The sequence below is a fragment of the Psammomys obesus genome, unplaced genomic scaffold, assembly GCF_907164565.1.
Source record: "Psammomys obesus unplaced genomic scaffold, mPsaObe1.curated_primary_1811, whole genome shotgun sequence".
Classification (NCBI taxonomy): domain Eukaryota; kingdom Metazoa; phylum Chordata; class Mammalia; order Rodentia; family Muridae; genus Psammomys; species Psammomys obesus.
Genome location: NW_026590699.1, coordinates 8,120,407 through 8,137,923, shown reverse-complemented (window position 1 = coordinate 8,137,923; position 17,517 = coordinate 8,120,407). Strand labels below are relative to the sequence as shown.

The window sequence follows — 17,517 nt, the reverse complement described above, 5'->3', positions numbered from 1 at the left end:
TTCCTTCCTTCCTTCCTTCCTTCCTTCCTTCCTTCCTTCCTTCCTTCTTTCTTTCCTTCCTTCCTTCCTGGCTTGTTTTATTTTTGTAGTACCTAGGACTATAAATCCAGTGCCCTATGCACACTTCTCAGAAAGTTCTGTACACTCGATCTCCATCCCTGTTCCTTTCTTTGCTTGTTATCTGATCATTATCTAGGCTGGCCTGGACCTTATAAGCCTCCTCTCCTTCAGCCTCCTGAGGGTTTTATGCCAGCGAGCCCAAGGAAAGACTTTATTTTCCTTTATTCCCTGCTTGTCCAGTTGCTCTGTCTCTTAAGCATCTCATACTAAGCCCATCCACACTACTGGGCCTAACATAATCCCTGATCTGGCAGCCCCACTAGGTGCTCCTGGAGTCATCACCATCCCTGTCTGGTGGGTCCTTCTTCCCTAGCCACCTGAGCTCACAGAAACTAGACCATTCTTTGCCGAGTACCAGGATAGCCACAGAGCTTCTTTCAGGACTCTGTCCTGTGACTTTCCATGGCAGGTGGAGCACAGCTCTCTTTCTGAGGTTGCTTCATAGCTGAGAAGCCAGTGTGCAGCAGCCTATAGACAAACTGAGTGGGCTTCCCTGCCTGTCACGTGGCGGGCAATAGGTACTCTCCTTGTTTGCACTGGGAACTTTGCTGAGACTCCTCTCTGTGGCTCCGGCATTTTCTTTCTACTTTCCGCAGAACAGAACTTTCTGGAATCCCACTCAAATGTGCTTCCATCTCCGTGTCTCTCCTGAATTTGTACAGGGGCTTTCCCTGTAAGAACGTGCATCATAGGGGGAGGACCATCCTCCTTGTGCTGTTTGACACGCGACTCCTGTGCCATATGCCGGCCTTGATGAGTCCAGAAGCAGGCAGTTGTATTCATGTAATGCCTGGCCAGTGCTGCTGGTGCTGAAGGCCGGGTTCTTGCTACACGTGCCCCTACTCCTCAAAGTGGACCATCTTCTCTATCATCTGCTCGGATTCTCTGTCTGCATCATGAGCAATAACATCCACGCCAAAGGTCATGCCCATTGAGAACCTGTCGCTGAGGTAGCTGAAGAGGCTGATGTGTCATCTCAACATAATTCCAATGATGCATGCCTTCGGGTATCTTCTAAAGGACTGTTGGCCATATGAACTTTTGAGGCCTGCAAAGAGAAGAGCAGCATCAGAGACCCATATGGGAATTTATTTTATTGGATCTTTGAGCCAGAGAATGAAGTTGCCTAGGCTGTCCTTGAACTCCTGACTCTCCCTCCTCTACCTCTCACATGCTGGGATTGAGGAAGGTGCCACTATACCTGCCTTCACAGCGCAGTTTGGTACCTTAATTCAGGCCTGTTGGACAGAACGAAATTGGGAGTTTGTGTTTTGTATGTCTTTGTCATTTTTCAGTCCTGTACTTTTGGAAACTACTGTGCTATAAAAGTGTCACCCCATGGCTATCAGGGACTGAAACAAGCATGTGCCTTCCCCAGGTAGAGAGGGCTGGCTAGGCGACGTCTCCACATTCTAATAAGTGTGTTTGCTCTCTCCTCGCTGCTTCCCTCACACACCTGCAACCCACCTGGGAGTGGGGCCACTCCCGCTGCGCTCTTCTAGGTCCTCAGGCTGTGTGCTGTTAAGCAGAGCTGGTGCTTGAAATCCCCCAGCTCTGCTCTTTTGGGGGTGGGGGATTGAGTCCAGAGCCTTACAGGTGCTAAGCACGGGCTTCCCCTGCTCTCGTTTTACTTGTTGAGACAGGGTCTTGCTTCGTTGTCTGGGCTGGCTTTGAACATGGACAGCTCCTGCCTCAGCCTACAAGTAGCTTGAGTGGCAGGCTCTGGTGAGGTCGCTGGTGTGAATGCCTGGCCAGGCTCCCACTCTGCCCTGCTTGTCTCTTGGCAGGATGCGCTCAGGGTTCAGCCTGCACAGAGCCACAGGTCCTGCTGCAACCGCACCATCTCACACATCTTTTAGGGAAAGTCCAGGTTTCCCTGACCTCCTGTCTGTTCTCAGGGCAGGGGCCAGCTATGCTTGCCAGAACATGCTGCCTTGTGTCACTTTCTGTGCAAAGGAATGCACGGTCCTTCGGGAGAAAGCCTGAGCCCACGGAGCCCATGGACTCTGTTTCTAGCTTCTGGTTTTTTTCGATCATTTGTGCCACAACTGCCCTACTGGTCACCTTGAACCCCTATGGCAGTGTCACTGAGTGCACACTAGCCCTCTGCTCCCCTAAAACCCACACACCAATGGCCTCACTCATAAGGAGCTTCCCATGATGCTTTTTCAGTTTCATGGTTGTTTTCTGTGTTCTGTCTTGTGTGGTTTCTGCCACACACTCATCACCCACTGTCAGTTCTCCTTATTTAGACTCCGGTGTCTCTCTCCTTTGCTGCGCACATAAATACATACACACACATGAACACATATGCTCAGCATGCATGTCATAGTAACATGTAAAGTTCTTAAAGACCGAATACGTGAGAATGCCTCTTAGATCAAATACACCTTTTTACCACAGGAGAAAAAAAAAGTTAATATCACGTTATCTGACAGAGGCAGATGACTCTGAAATAAGCTATTAATATTTCAGATGCTGCAGCTTGCCTGATTGTGTGACAGAATTTCTATCTTCTTTTCTGCTTCTCATTTGTTATACAATGTTATCTGTCCATAGCAGTTCAGGTTCTGAGTGTGGGACATTCGTTGGATGTTAGGTCAGCTGGGGAGTTTCCATGCAGCTACCGCCTGAGTGTGGAACACTCATTTGACTGTTCGACTGGAGAATTTCCTCGAGTCCGCCACAATGGGAAGTTCCCGAACCTTCGAAAAGGAAATGGCTTGCAGGCACGAGCTTGCCAGAGAAATGCACACAATAAGAACATTGCATATCTGGAAAATGGTTGCAACATTACCAGAGAAGACAGAACACACTTCAGAGTCCTTTGTGGGCAGCCAGTCAGCAGTATTCTCTGCATAGAAACTAACAGGACAAGAAAACAGCCACAAAGTCAATGCAGAAACCCCTGGCCCACCTGGCTAGTCCAGGGAGTTCCAACAGAGGCACTAGACAAACCACAACAAGGAAATCTTGCCAGCCCTAAGGTCCCTCATAGCCCATCTCCCTGCCTGATGCCTGTGCAGTTTCTGCTCAGGTGACGCAGGTCAGGTGGCAGGACCCCCCTTAAGGAGCACTTCAGGGGGAGGTCAGTCAGCATGAAGCACTCAGGCGAGTTTCCATCTCTGAAGGCCTCCTGTGAAACGCTGCAATGTGCTTTATGGTGCTGGAAGAGAACACAAGAGTACAGACTGTTGAGAAAACAACCTTTAGAACAATGAATTTCGGGAATTCTGTTTCCACAGCTGAGAACACCCTTTCTGTGCAGAACAGAGGCACAGGGGTCCATTTTGTCAGAGTGCCCTGCTCAGTTCTCAATGTTTATGTGGCGTCTCCTCTGATGACTTCATTACAACTTTGAATCATGTTCCATAGTTATGTTTTCACCTATTTCAGCATCCATATCCAGGAAGGATCTCAAGTTCCATTAGTAATTATCCCAATATAAACGTTTCCCTCATTGTGGAGTGTGTATTTGGGGTGTCCACTGTGATGCTGAATAATTGATGGTAAATCTGCATAGCAAAATGCATGCTCCTGCAGTTAAGAAAATCAGCTTCGCAACCACTGTAAGCGATTATGTTTATTTTCTAGTGTGAGCACCTCCGCTGTGGAAGCTGGTTCCCAGTGTGCACAGAGACATTCCATCTGATTTCTCCCCCTTCACCATGCCACTCACATCCTCTGGGGTTAAACCACTATTCCATGTTTAGCTCAGAGGACAAGCATCTGCTGTTTCTAGCAGCTGCTTTCTGCGTGAACCATTGGTCAGATCAATAGTTATTTCAAATTTTCATCTGCTTAGTCCAAGAATGTCTTCTTGTCACCGTGAGCCCAGGTTTCCTCCATGAAGCTGTTTGTTTTTAGGTACAGAACAGTGGCTTAGTTTATCATGGATGTATAGGATTGCTGTCTCTTCCTGATTGCCTTGTCAATTTCCCATTATGAAATGCTCCTTGTAGCCCCAAATGCTGCTGCTGCCACCAAGCCACCTCTCCATGGGTTGATATACACTCAGCTTTTCTGCTGCTGTTGTTTATACGTATATCCTGAAAAATCCTTTTACTTTCAAATTGCCTTGGTCTTTACATTTGTGGCATTGTTCTCTAAAGTAGCACACATCTAACATTTTCATCCAGTTCATGGTCTTTGTCTTTTAGCTGCAGTATTTGGAACACTTATGGTTGTTGTAATTATACACATATGGGGACTTAAAGCTACATTTATAATCTCTATTCCATTTATTCCTAAGTTTTCATATCTCATCATGTCAACTTTGTTAATTAAAATATTTAATTTTGAGCTTTACAAACACTTTATGCCGTGTTTTTTTTTTTTTTTTTTTACAAACTATATAGTAGCATAAAAGTAACTATCTCACTTTCTTCTTGCTATGGATTTGTTTATTTTACTTCTGTATTATTTATCTAGACTGACTCTCCCAAAATCCATTTGCAGTAAATTCTTAGAATCTAATCATTTCACTGACTGTGTTTCCTGGAACCAAACTTAATAGCTTTGTGTAATTTGAATATGAATTTTATATTTCTTAGAAATGTTTAAGTCATTTAAAAATATTAAAATGTGACTTTTATTGATTCATCATGTTTCCCCCAATAGTTTTTAAGCTATACAATTTCAGATGGTTCTATTTATGTGGCTCATGAACTATTGGTATATTTTTGACAGACTTTTATTGGGGACATCTTCCTGCTTGTTAACCCATTCAAAGAACTCCCCATTTACTCTGCCATGGTGAGTATAACACACTAAATGTCATTTTGAAGTGACATTCATGGGGCATACACATTTGTATGAACTAAAAGAACAACAATTAATACAAAATTTCTCAGACTTATTATTATTTGAATTAGAATGATTGTCATGTTAATGTATCCTGAGGCAACACTAGGAATCAGTTATTTTACCAAAGGTATCTTTTTGCCTTTAAATGTGTAACTCTCCTCTGATGGTGCTGAGGAGACAGAGTGAACTAAATAATAAGGCCTGTTCCCATGCAACCCTGACTGATTTGGTGTCACTTGGTTTAGCGCCCCCATAGGAACCCTTGGTTTCCTGCTGAAGAAGTTCTCTTAGGTTAGCATGGAGATGGGAAGTGAGATGCACTCTGGGGATTTCCAGAGTGGGCAGTGTCACCGGGAGACTGTCCAACACCAGAAACGACACGCTGTGGAAAGCCATTCTAGCTAGCTGAGATCACAGTATGATTTTAAGTAGATAAAAATATTGTAAGTATCTCCCTGGCTTTTACGTGTCCGCACACCTGCTTCATTTGTAAAACAGGACCCCTAAGCAGCAGGTACAGGTAAACACAAGCCAAGGAATAGATGTGCATTTCTGACACCCATAGGAAAGTGGAGAGAGCAGACTGAGGGAAGGAGAGAGGGAGGGAAAGAGCAAAATGAGGAGGGAGTGAAGGAAGAAAGGAGAAAGGAAGGGGGAGAGAAAGAGAGCATTCTTTCTAGTCTAAAAGGCATTGCATAATTCCTACTCACACGGCTCTTGAGAGCAGGGCTCCTCACCACTCACCTTCACCCTTCTTGCCAAAGTCCATGGTGTGCTACTCTAGTAAAATGCCTGTCTCATCCTGTCCAGCCCTGTCCCAGGCTCACCCGTGGGTACCCATGAGTCCCTGGAAGCCTGGCAAACAAAGACAGAGCCATAACCACTCTAAGCTACATACGAGAGTTGAGTTCTTTTTACCAGGTACCCACTGCCTTTGGGTCCTGTTTTGCAGCTGAAGCATGTATACAGACACATAAGCTCCAGAGAGATACTTACATTGATTTTACCCATTACTGCTTAAAATCACACTGTGATTTCAGTTAGTTGGAACGACTCTCCACAGCAATTCATCTGTTACATTGAACAGTGTCACAGTGAGGCTGCCCAGGCACTTTGGAAAATTCCCAGTGCACAGAGTTCATTCACAGATGGATATTGACGGGTGCTTAGATGGGTATTGGCTGGTGTTTAGTTCATGGATGGCTATTGATGTGTGCTGAAGAAAGGCTTGGCACTATTTCTGTCCTTTGCTGTTGAGTTATGTTTCTACAATGTCTGTGGTTGCCATGTTCACGCAGTGTGCACCTTATGCCTGGTGTACTGATGAGTGTGCATGGATAATCAGTTCATTTCTAAACAGCAATGCCACCTTTTGAGACCGTCACACAGATCCAGGAGTGAACATGCATGGTATCATAGCAGTATAAGAACAGTGTTCCTTTGTATTGCCCTGTAAGGGTCCTGGAACTTCTTCATTACCTAGTTTTTTACTTAGTTCCTATTACTTAGAGAAAAACAAAATCTCCCAGAAAACAGAGCATAAAAATACTAGCAGTGAGTCCCAGTGGCAACCATAGGTCATCAGGTCACTGAAATTAAGGTAATTATGTTGCTGTGTCTCTGAGAGAAATGTAAATAAATTCCTGTGATGCTCTCAAATGTGATTTTAGAATGTTGATGCCAAATATTGGGGAAGTTGTGTGTAACGTGAGATGCCACAGCTTGGGCCTATTTAATGGATATCTACTGGACTGAAAGTTTGTGAGGTGCCGCTCTTCAGGTCTTTGGAATGGTTTAAGGCTTGTGGACCAAGAGTTGAGGATAAACTCTAAACCTCTATGTTGTCACTAGGACTCCTGGAATTGGGCTGAGAGAAAGGTGATTGTACAGGTGTTAGATGGCCTCATCTCCACTATCCCCCATGTCTCCATCCCCTATCCTCCATGTCCCCTTCCACTATCCCCCATGTCTCCATCCCCTATCCTTCATGTCCCCTTCCACTATCCCCCATGTCTCCATCCCTCTATCCTCCATGTCCCCTTCCACTATCCCCCATGTCTCCATCCCCCTATCCTGCATGTCCCCTTCCCCCCATCCCTGGATTGTTATAGATCCAGCAACACGTTTCAGTTTCTAGAGTTCCTGTTCGTATAAGGGACAGAAGTCGATGAGTCTTACATCTTCAGTCTGCTGTCCCCAGGTGTCCCAGATGTACCTGAGCCCCACAGGCCAGCGCAGCCCCTTGCTCCCACCCCACCTCTTCTCCTGCGCAGAGCGGGCCTTCCATAGACTGTTCCAGGAGCGAAGGCCACAGGTCATCATCCTCAGGTGAGCCACCCTGTCGCTGCATGCAGATGCCAGGACTGGGGAGTGTTCCCCTTCCCTGCTTGCTTCCCCATGCTTGCTTTGTGTCTTCCCAATAAGCACTACTGTCTGGTTCAAGGGACAGACAGATTGCTTCCTGAAGTTAATCTAGTCGAGCAGAGTCCATAGCAACCAGCAGCTTGAAACTCACTTCATCTTGGAGATTTAAAACAGCAGCACACGAACCCTGCTTTCAAGTCTAAGAAACAAACACAGAGAAAGAAAAGCTTGCCATGCTGTTGGATCTAAGCCCCTGCTCCACACACAGTCCCCCACATGGTCTAAGCTACAGTTTCATTCATTCAACTAGGCAGGTTTCCTCAGTCTGCTCCTAGATTCACCTCTGCTTCCATTTCACCCTGTATGTCTCCAGAGGTGACTTTTCTTGGAAATGTAAAGGAAAATTTCAAACCACAGAAAGACAATTTACCCTGGAATAAAACTGTTCAAATGAAGACGTGAGGGGACATGGGAAATGCCACAAGGAGGGGTGGAGTGTGGTCACTCTTAGAGGATTCAAGAAGTGGTGAAGGGTTAAAACCAGACTTTCTCTGGAGAAACCTTGGCCTTTCCGGTGTAAGCAGCTGATTTCATGCACGCTTCCGTCTCTTTCACCGTGCACCGATGCTCAAGTGTAGACTAAAACACTTTCTTAATACACTCAACATCGCTTCGATAAACAAACTAGACAGGAGACAGATGCTCTGGGTGGGACAGGGGAGGCTTTGCTGAGAGGGAGCTCACAGCGCCCTCTAGGAGTGCCATGGATACCCCCGCCTAGATTTTGTTCACCCCAAATCATTTGATCATCGTAACTCCCTCCCCTAAACTCCTCACTGCTTTTCCCTTATGACATATTCTAAGATTAATAATGCCACATATTTTGAGGAGGAAAAAAAAACCCTCATTTCTTCAAGTTATACAAGTCTCTCAAGTCCTCATAAGCAAGACAAACTGCGACCGACTGTGGGCTGAAAAGACTTGGAAGTGCCATAGTCGCTCTGGCCCTTCCTTTTGAGCCCTGCACTGTGACCTGGTCTCGGTGCATGTGGAACAGGGTGACAGGGGAGAAGGTTTTAGCCTTTCTTATGCCTTCATTCAACTTGGCCCGGGGGAGCTCAGTGAGGCCATTTGCATTCACTGGATGTTCCTCTTGTGCCGCAAAAGTGGCATAGACAGATGGTAACCCAGATTTTAGTCATCAGAAGTTGAATATCCCTTCAGGGCTCAGCGAACCCTGCAGAAAAGGGGGCAGGAAGGGTGTAAGAGCCAGACGGGATGAAGGACACCAAGAAAACAAGGCCCTCTAAGTGAGCACATATGAACCCACAGAGACTGAGGGGGCATGCCCAGGCCTGCACGGGTCAGCCCCAGGTCCTCTGTGTATATATTATGGGTTCCGGTTTAGTGTTATGGGATTCCTGAAAAACGTGAGTGAGTGGGTCTCTGTTTCTTGTGCCATCTCTTTGGCTCTTTTCCTTCTGTTTGATTGTTTTCTCCAATTTCAAGGTGTTAGGTATTTTTAAACCTTCTTTTATTATTACCTTTAGGAGCCTTTTCCTTTTCTAATGAGAGACAGAAAGGGAGTGAGTCTGGATGAGCCTGGACGTACAGAAAAACTGGGAGTGGAGGGAAGGGAAACTGTAACCAGATATATAATGTGATTTTTTTTTTAAATCTATTTTCAGTAAGAGGGAAAAAGTTGAATATCTCCAGAATAGATGTTCTATAAATTGGCACCAGATAAGACATTATTTTTAATTTTCTCTGCAAACTTTATTTTAATGTCACATCTTAAATTTGGTGACCTGTTTTTTCCCAGCTCGCATGAATGGGGACAATGGAGCTGAGAAGAAGAGAGCATCAAGTTGAGAGTTCAATTATTAAAATTCCAGCTTTTTTTTTTTTTTTTTTTTACCAAATGCCCTTCAGTTAGTTAATTAATTAGAACATGGCTCACCTTCCACCACTGGAAGGCAGGTGTCAGGGGCCCTCTGGAGGTCTGACATCCAGCATGCCATTGTCCGCAAGGCAGGACGCCTGCTCACGTGGTGGTCAGGACAGACCAATCAAGTGAAGAGCAGAGCTGTCCCATCAGCTCCCTGACAGCACCACAGGGTCTGAGAATCACCTCTGGCTTTTCTTTCTCTCCCTCTTCTAAGCCAGTGAATTTATGTTTCTCCCATTTTGTTTTTGTGTTTTTTTCACAGCGGAGAAAGAGGGTCAGGGAAGACGCAGGCCAGCAAGCAGATCATGAGGCACCTGACCAGCAGGGCCGGCTCCAGTCGCACCATGTTTGACTCCAGATTCAAGCATGTAAGTGGCTTCGGGGCCGGTGGGTATGTGGGCCAGAGGACTGTCCAACGTGTACAATGTCACTTCCAAGTGCAGGGAAGCGTCGACATGGCCGAACGGTGTCAACATCGCCGCTGAGGAACGCAGACCTCTGTGTTCGCACAGGAAGCCGCAGACTGGTCAGGAGCGACGCTGGGGCAGCGGTGAGAGCCAGCAACAATGCCCCAGCGTTTTTAAAAGAAGTGGCCACCGTAGCATGGATGATTTCAATCTGTAGCTCTTTCTGAAGCTTGCACCCTCTTCAGAAACGCATCAGGCCACTCCACGGCTCTCATGTAGCAGCTTCAGTCAACTTGGGAAGACTGGCAGGCCCTCATTCAAATATGCTAATATGCCGGCAGCTGATGCTCCCAAATGAGAACAAGAATAAATCAACATGGTCGTAAGATAAATGCAGGTTAACTAATGGAAATAACAGAACCTATTGACTTAATTGAAATGGCAGGGAACAATAGTCCCCCTCTAAATTACCAGCCAAGATAATCATCTATTAAAATGATCATTGGCAAGAGAACAGGCTCTGTAATTTCTGAAATGCATTCTGATCACTTTATGTAAATTGACTTTGCTATTTAGTTTAAATGACACTTTTTAATTCCTGTTGAGTTGGTTAGGTATAACTCTCCCAAGACTCCTGGCACTGGGCAATCAAAGCCATCAGCTCTGTGTAGGCTTATTTGTGTGTTTTCTTCATTCCTCTTGGCCTATTTAAATTCCAGGGATTCCCTACTTCACATGTCATCCGCATGTGTACCCCTGTCTAAGTTCACAAAGCCCAATGTGGGTCAGCAAAGCGTTCCAGGAAATAAACAGGATTTATGCCAGCGTCAGATGACTTTGTGACCTGACTGTAAATCCTGTAAACTTGCAGAGCATCTGTAAAATGAAGTGGATTGGGGAGGGGGTGGGACTGCATCCTGAGTGAGAGAAATATTTGGCTAGTGGAATCGAATCAGTACACAGAGCATCCTTGGTACACAGAGCTATTTAGCAGGAGGTTGAAACTGATACCCCACCAAACTGACAGGGAGTTCCCAGGTGACATGAGGAAGGCCATGTGAGCTGTCCTGAGAGACTGACCCCAAGTGAGCCCTGAGTGGGGCCTCTCACAGGCAGACATGCAGAGAGCCACTCCTGGGCCCAGGGTGTGACACACAAACTGCCCTCAAGGGGAAGGCTAGTGGCAGCTCAAGAAGACTGTTGTATGTATGAGAGAGAGAAAGTGAAGGCTTTATTCAGGTAGTAAAGACTGTACAAGTGAAAGGAAGCTGTTAAAATGAGAGCTTGTTGGATGGAGGGCATCTCCAGGGAAAGCCATGCAGAGGGTGATGAAGGAACAGGTGACACAGTCACAGCCTTGTCAGAGCTACGTACCATGGGGTCAGGGAGGTGGGACCCTGAGGCCCAGGGCCTCTCAGTCCATGCTCCAGGAATCATGAGGAAGGAGTAGAGACAAAGACATAGCTGGGTCTGAAAGATGCTAAGGAGGGTGGGTGCTGAGGTCCGGCAGTGAGCTTACTCACTGTCCCCTGGTCATACACTTCTGAGGCCACACAGCAACAGAGTTTGGGGTCCACTCTTGCACACTACAGCCTCATCCTGTCAGGGCCCTCCCAGAGTGTTTGCTGTGCTCTGTATGCTCAGTGGGAGGTGAGTTCCATCCCCAGAGACATTGCTCCTCCTCTCAGTCTGGGAACACCTAAGCCCATCACCCCCAACCCTACCAACACTGCTTTGTCTCTGACCCCTGTGTCTGAATTTTGAAGATCAGAGGTGGAGCTTTCCCACTTCCTTGGATTTACTGAAACAGAAAAGCCATGTTTCTGAAAAAAAATTGCCAGGGACTTCTTGCCCATTCCACTCCAAATAAGTTCCAGTCTCATTCAGTTCTGTTCCAGTCACTCAAATAAACCTTTATGGAGAAGTCCCTTTGCAGATGAAGTGACAGGCTCAGCTGAATAATGGATGTGTGGATATTCATTAAAGAGCTGCCAGACCTTTATTTCTAGGAAATACAATATAATTAGCTATTTCATAGCACATAGTTACTGTAACTATTGAAATTTATACCACACAGTATAAATGGAAAAAAAATCAGTCCAATAAAATTTTAATCAGTAAATATCAAGGTTGAAGTGGGTATTTTCCCATATATTTTTCTTTAAAATTTTATGGCCATATGATATTCTCATAATTTTGTTTCGAAGTCAAGGGAGACAGTATAGAATAATTCTAATTTTTTTTTTGGGGGGGGGGTCCTCAGCATTTTTCTTAATACAGTTATTTAGTGCCACCTATTGGCTGACTAGCTAATAACGGAAGAAGCTGGCCGTTTCTGGCTTGTCATTGTCATCTGGGTGTTTGCAGCAGTTTGTGCCTTGGAAACATCTGCTAAGAATTTACAGTTCTTAAATGGCCTTAGCTTTACATTCGTGCCACACCTCCCGTGTCTTCGTGGCACGTGTGACTCTGCAGCCACATTGCCTTGGTTCACATCCCAGCTGGGAGGTTTGGAGTCTGTGATCCGGCAGCTAGTGATTCTGGCTCACGGATGGTGGTGGAGACGTTGATGCAGGTCGGCAGCACTCACACGTATGCATACATGTGCGCTTATATTTACACACACCTCATGCTAGATGGTGGGAAGGCACACGGAAAGCTTGGTAGAAATGCGCCTACCGTCACTAATGGAAAGAAGATGATCCTCTGTCCTGCATGCGCTGCTCTGCAGCAGGCACGAAGCTGAACGTTTCACACACATGACACTGCAAAGCACCAAAACCTCCCTCTTGTGTTAGAGTGAGGAGGAGTGGGACTGAGGGCCGAAGGAACTTGCTTAGTGCTTTAGAGTGAGTCTCTTACTAACTTGAGATGGGAAGCAGCTAGCAAAGCATGTACGTGCAATCAGTCCCCACACCTCCTGTCTGGGGCACATCACCCGTTATCCATGAGATTCTTTCTTGTAGAATAATGAAACCGTCACTTTATTGTCAAACACAACACAGAAACCCCCAAATCTAGAGTATTTTTTAAATCTATCCTGTTTTGTGGGCTTTAAAAATAATTATTTGCAATACATTTGTGCGGTGAAAAGGAACTACTAAAATTAACTATGAATGTTAATTTTAACATCATAATTACCTATTGAATGTAAGTTTAAAGAAAAATGAGAGCATCCAGATCACTAATTATTTGGGGTGGGGGTCGTTCTGTCACACCTGGCATCAATTTGCTTTGGGTTGTATCAATTTTCAGGTCCAAATCATGGAGTTTTATTTAATGTGTCTTCAGAAATCTAAGCTTCCAAACCAGATGGTTAAGCTCATTTCATTATTACGTTTAGTATTTTTGATTTGCAATTGGGATCAAAGCGTTGCTTTATGATAGTTAATCACACAGAATGCTTCTCAAGTTGGTAAGGGCCTGCATATAACAAATGCCAAAGAGACCTAACAAATGGGCCCAACGCTTCTGCTAACACCTTATAATAATGATCTAAAAAATAATGTCACAAATGAGAGGGTCCAGGATGAGGCCACACTGCCTCAGTAGAGGGTGGCCTTCTGCCACCTGGTGGCTGACTCTGAAGCTATATTTAACAGCTCTGTAGAGTCCCGAAAGAGAAAGAACTTTTCAGACCTCCATACATTTGGAGAATTGTTCCATCACGATCCTTACCAGGTCGCAGCCAATGAATGGATAAGACTCGCATTTTTATTTCTTGCTCAGTATTTGAAGAAACTTCTTTAGAGAGTATGTCAGATCCTGATGTCCACCTGTGTTGACATCAGATGAGTTTTGGAGCCAGAGGCTCTCACACTTTGCGACAGAGCACAGTAGAGCGGGGCCGTGGCCATGGTGGCAGCCAGCTGTTAGCTCCTGGTACAGAATGAGACGCACCAGAATGCAGTGCGGCCAGGGAAGAAGTCAGCAGCCTGCAAGTTGAAGCATGTACGAGCGAGCATACCTGAGGGGTAGAGAGCACTGGGCCAGCGCCACACACATCATTTTAAAAGAAGTTCTAACTCGGGTTTTCGTCATTTCTAATTCTTCTTTTCAAAAAGCAGCAAGGGGCTGGGGCTCAGCTGGTAAGAGTGTGCTAAGGCCTGAGTTCAGACACCAGCACTATGTGAAAAGCCAGCAATGTCATCTGTGAGCTTGTAAGTCCAGAACTGTAGAACAGAGACAGGAGAATCATGAAGCTTCTTAGCTGCCAGCGCAGACACAGAATCAGGGACAGATCCTGTTGTAAGGGATTAACATGGAGAATGACCGAGTAGGACACCCAACTTCATTCACACACGTGCACATATACTACCAGCCCTTCCCCCTGCATGTGCGTGCGTGCATGCGTGTGTGTGTGTGTGTGTGTGTGTGTGTAGAACACTGGCCTCCATTTCCATGTAGAGTGGTAAAGTATGTGACACCTTCTTACAGGGGCCACAATCTGACATGCTGTATGTTGTCATAGTTTGCATCTGAAGGAAGAGTAAGCTTAAGAATTCAGCATGCATCATGTGGGAAGCACAGGGCCTTCCAGGTGGCAGAATATCCCCAGCGTCTTGGCTGTGACACTCCAACTTCATTATTTTCAGGAGTAGTCCGATCAAACTCTCTCTTGTGTTGCAGGCGCTGTGCGTCTTGGAAGCCTTCGGACATGCCAGGACCACACTCAACAACGTATCCAGTTGCCTCATCCAGTACTGGGAAGTGCAGTTCTGTGAGAAGAGACAGCAAGCGACAGGAGGTAAGTTCACACTAGGAGCAGAGGAGCCTGGGCGTGTCTTCGGCATCCCGAGGTTTCCGGTTTCACGTTCAAACTGTACTGGGAATCAAAAAAATATTCTCAAAAATCTTCTTCCCGGGAGGATTGCTGCATAGATTACACACACAGAAAAAGGGGCTTTAAAAAGAGCCGACTGGAATCGTACTTCTCCCACAGGGTGCCAATCCTCAAACATCGTAGTAACACACAGTTCCTTCACACAGCACACAGTGGGATCGCTGTGAGTGCTTGAACAGAAACCAGTCCGAACATTAAAATAACCACCAAACTAAAGTGGAACAGAATAGGCTCTTTATTTGATTTAAATATTAGCTGTGTGTATGTGTGTTTTCTGGAAACTCATTTACAGTTCAAGTTCCTACTGACCAGTGGGTCCTGGCCATAGCAGTGAAGTTCCCTGGCACAAAGTTCCCAGAGGCCAGACAGAAAAGGCTGTGACTTGATCCTTTGTCATGTGGTCTGCAGACCCAGGAGAGGACTGTGGTAGGACTGACCGGGCAGTCTGTGAGCAGAGTCCCAGGCCATTGGCCATCTGCTTGCTTCACTGTGTGCAAGGACATTCTCTGGGGACTCTCATCCACACGGTGTTTGAGCCATTGGCTCCTACTGAGCCTGCTGCAGCCCCCACCTACCCCATGCCAGCGCTGAGCCTGAGCATCATGCGCCTGCTCCACACACTGCCGAGGAGACACCTCATCTGGGTGTGACTCTGTCCCTGTGCACAGCCTCCTCACCTCAGGAGCACACTCACTGCCCCTAAGGTGCCCCCTGGTGTTCTTCCCTGTGGCTTCCCTTCTCCTGGAGAGAGTCAGTGAGTCCTCTCCTGGGGGGGGGGGGGTCAGTACAGGAAATAGTCCCAGACACATGAGAGAAGCTGAAGAGGGGAGGGGGGCCGAGGACGATGCTCTGCAACTGAGACAATCCGAGTTTCAGTCTCCAGACACCAGGAAAGCCAGGGGCAGTAGCACACATCTGTGATCCCAGCGCCCTACAGTGAGACAGGAGGGGGAGACGGGAGAGGGAGACAGGAGGATCGCTCCATGCACTCATGGGCCAGCTGGTTTGGTGTGTGCAGCTACAAACTGTCTCAGACAAGGTGGAAGGTGAGGGCTGGCACCCAAGGTTGTCCTCTCACTTCCACGTGTACAACACAACATGCACTCACAAGGACACACACACACACACACACACACACACGGGTATGTCCTGTCGGGGGAGTGCAGTGAGACTTCTGGACCCCCTCCTTTGATCAGCCACAGCCTGTTAGCAAGTAGTTCCCCTGGTTTCTGCCCAGCCACCCCCTCAGTACTAAACAGGCTTCTGTGAAAAGGATGAGGCACGCTCACATTTATTCCTACCTCCTCCAGGAGGAGATTGGCCAGAGTGCCGAATCTAGGCTCTGTGACTGTGGCTTGTTGGCTCTCTGGGATCCGTGTGTGAAGTGGCTGATATTTGGCTTTTGTGTGGCTTGGTTTACTCTCCGTGCTGTATGTGAGTGTGAGTTGGTTGTCTCTGGGCTCTGTGTGTGACTGTGTTGCCTCTTCCGTCGGAGAAACCTCTGCAGACGTCATGGAAGGCATTCTCCACACGTATGTCTTCGCTTCCCTGTTGCTCACTCCTTCTGTTCTGGTTAACATCCACAGAGCTCTTTGTTTACATTTGTAGCTTTGAAAGCTTCCTGCTGTGTCCTTAAAAAAAAAAAAAAAAAAAAAAAAAAAAAAAAAAACTTGTCAAATGCTTCCGTGATTATTTTTCTAGGATTTTAAAATTAAGGCAAATGGAGCTAATTGGAAACAAAACAGAAAATTGGTTCTGTTGAGGGACTGCATTCTCAGGGGTTCACAATGACAGTGTCCTGAGCCCACGCAGCCCAAGTGCTCCGAAGGGCTTAACCTCAGAGCTCAGCTCTGTTCCTCGTAAAAGGAAAACTGGCGATGGTGTATCCTGAGAAGGTTTTTCATGAAACTCACATTTCAAAGGCCTCATTCTTGGAGAGTGTGCAGAGCGACTATGTCCTGGGCACAGAGACTCCAGGGAAGGCTCTGTGTGTGACAGGCATGCCCACATGAGGACGAAAACGTGCTGTAGAAACGGTCCATGCCAGTCAGCTAGCACAGGAGCATCCATCATAGCGTCTGGGCTGCCTGGAGCTTTCTCATCATGACTGAGGTGCTGAGGCCGTGGACAGCAGAGCCCGAAGACCAGGGGTACAGCCAGGACACTAAGGCAAGAAGGCCAGGAAGATGCTTCTCTGTGCTAAAAGGACTCTGAGTCTGAAGACGACCTCTGCCCCCTGATAGCTGTTCTGAGGTCCAGAGAAGGGTGTGGAGCCTTATCTTGTTTCCCTGCTCATTTAGCATAGGTAAATGAAGTGGGCATCATGCCTGGCAATGTTCCAGAACATCGGTGTGTGAGGGTTGTTGTAACGGTGTTGTGTGTGACTTTCCAGGGGAGCACAGTACACACACACACACACACACACACACACACACACGAACATACACACATGCACAGACTTTATAAAAAGGAAAGATGCATGAATTTAAACTACCAAGAGAGCTCATTCACTCAAGTTGAGCTGCTGTGAAAGCAGCTGACTTGTAAATGTTCGTAAAAATAGCTAATAAAATTGCAGTGACGTTATTATATTCAAATCAGGTCAAGTAAATGAAGATGGCATGATGCTTTGCGCTTTATGATAGACTGTATTTGCTTAAGTTATCAGCATGTATAAAGCAGTGATTGCCATTGTATTGGCCTCGGAGAATTATCATACTAATGTTAAAGCTGATAGATGCTTTCTCTTATGGTTGTTAGTGGTTTTTAAATAATTTAACAGCAGTTATTTTGCCAGAATGTAACCATGAATTGCAACATGAAAACATCAGGCTTGACTTTAAGAACTGCTAGCTGTAAATTGATTTTTTTTATTTCATATAAATTTCATTAATAAATAACATCTTAGCCTGGTTCCCACTGTGCTGCTTTCCCCACTGATTGCCCACGTAACAAAGCCGTCATTCCTAGTTCCCCCCTGTAGGACTTATCCTTCTCCAGGACTGATATCACCACATGGGTAAGTGTAC

At 46.3% G+C, this 17,517-nt stretch overlaps 1 protein-coding gene across 2 annotated transcripts in view; it reads left to right on the top strand.

Moving 5' to 3' along the window:
• Positions 1–17,517, top strand: part of Myo16 (myosin XVI) — a 449,864-nt gene that overhangs the window by 216,501 nt on the left and 215,846 nt on the right. For both annotated transcript variants that reach the window (XM_055608467.1, XM_055608466.1), the window contains exons 12-15: positions 4,810–4,875; positions 7,127–7,254; positions 9,501–9,606; positions 14,275–14,392. In XM_055608467.1, coding sequence (XP_055464442.1) covers positions 4,810–4,875; positions 7,127–7,254; positions 9,501–9,606; positions 14,275–14,392 — 418 coding nt within the window. The remainder of the gene's footprint in view (positions 1–4,809; positions 4,876–7,126; positions 7,255–9,500; positions 9,607–14,274; positions 14,393–17,517) is intronic.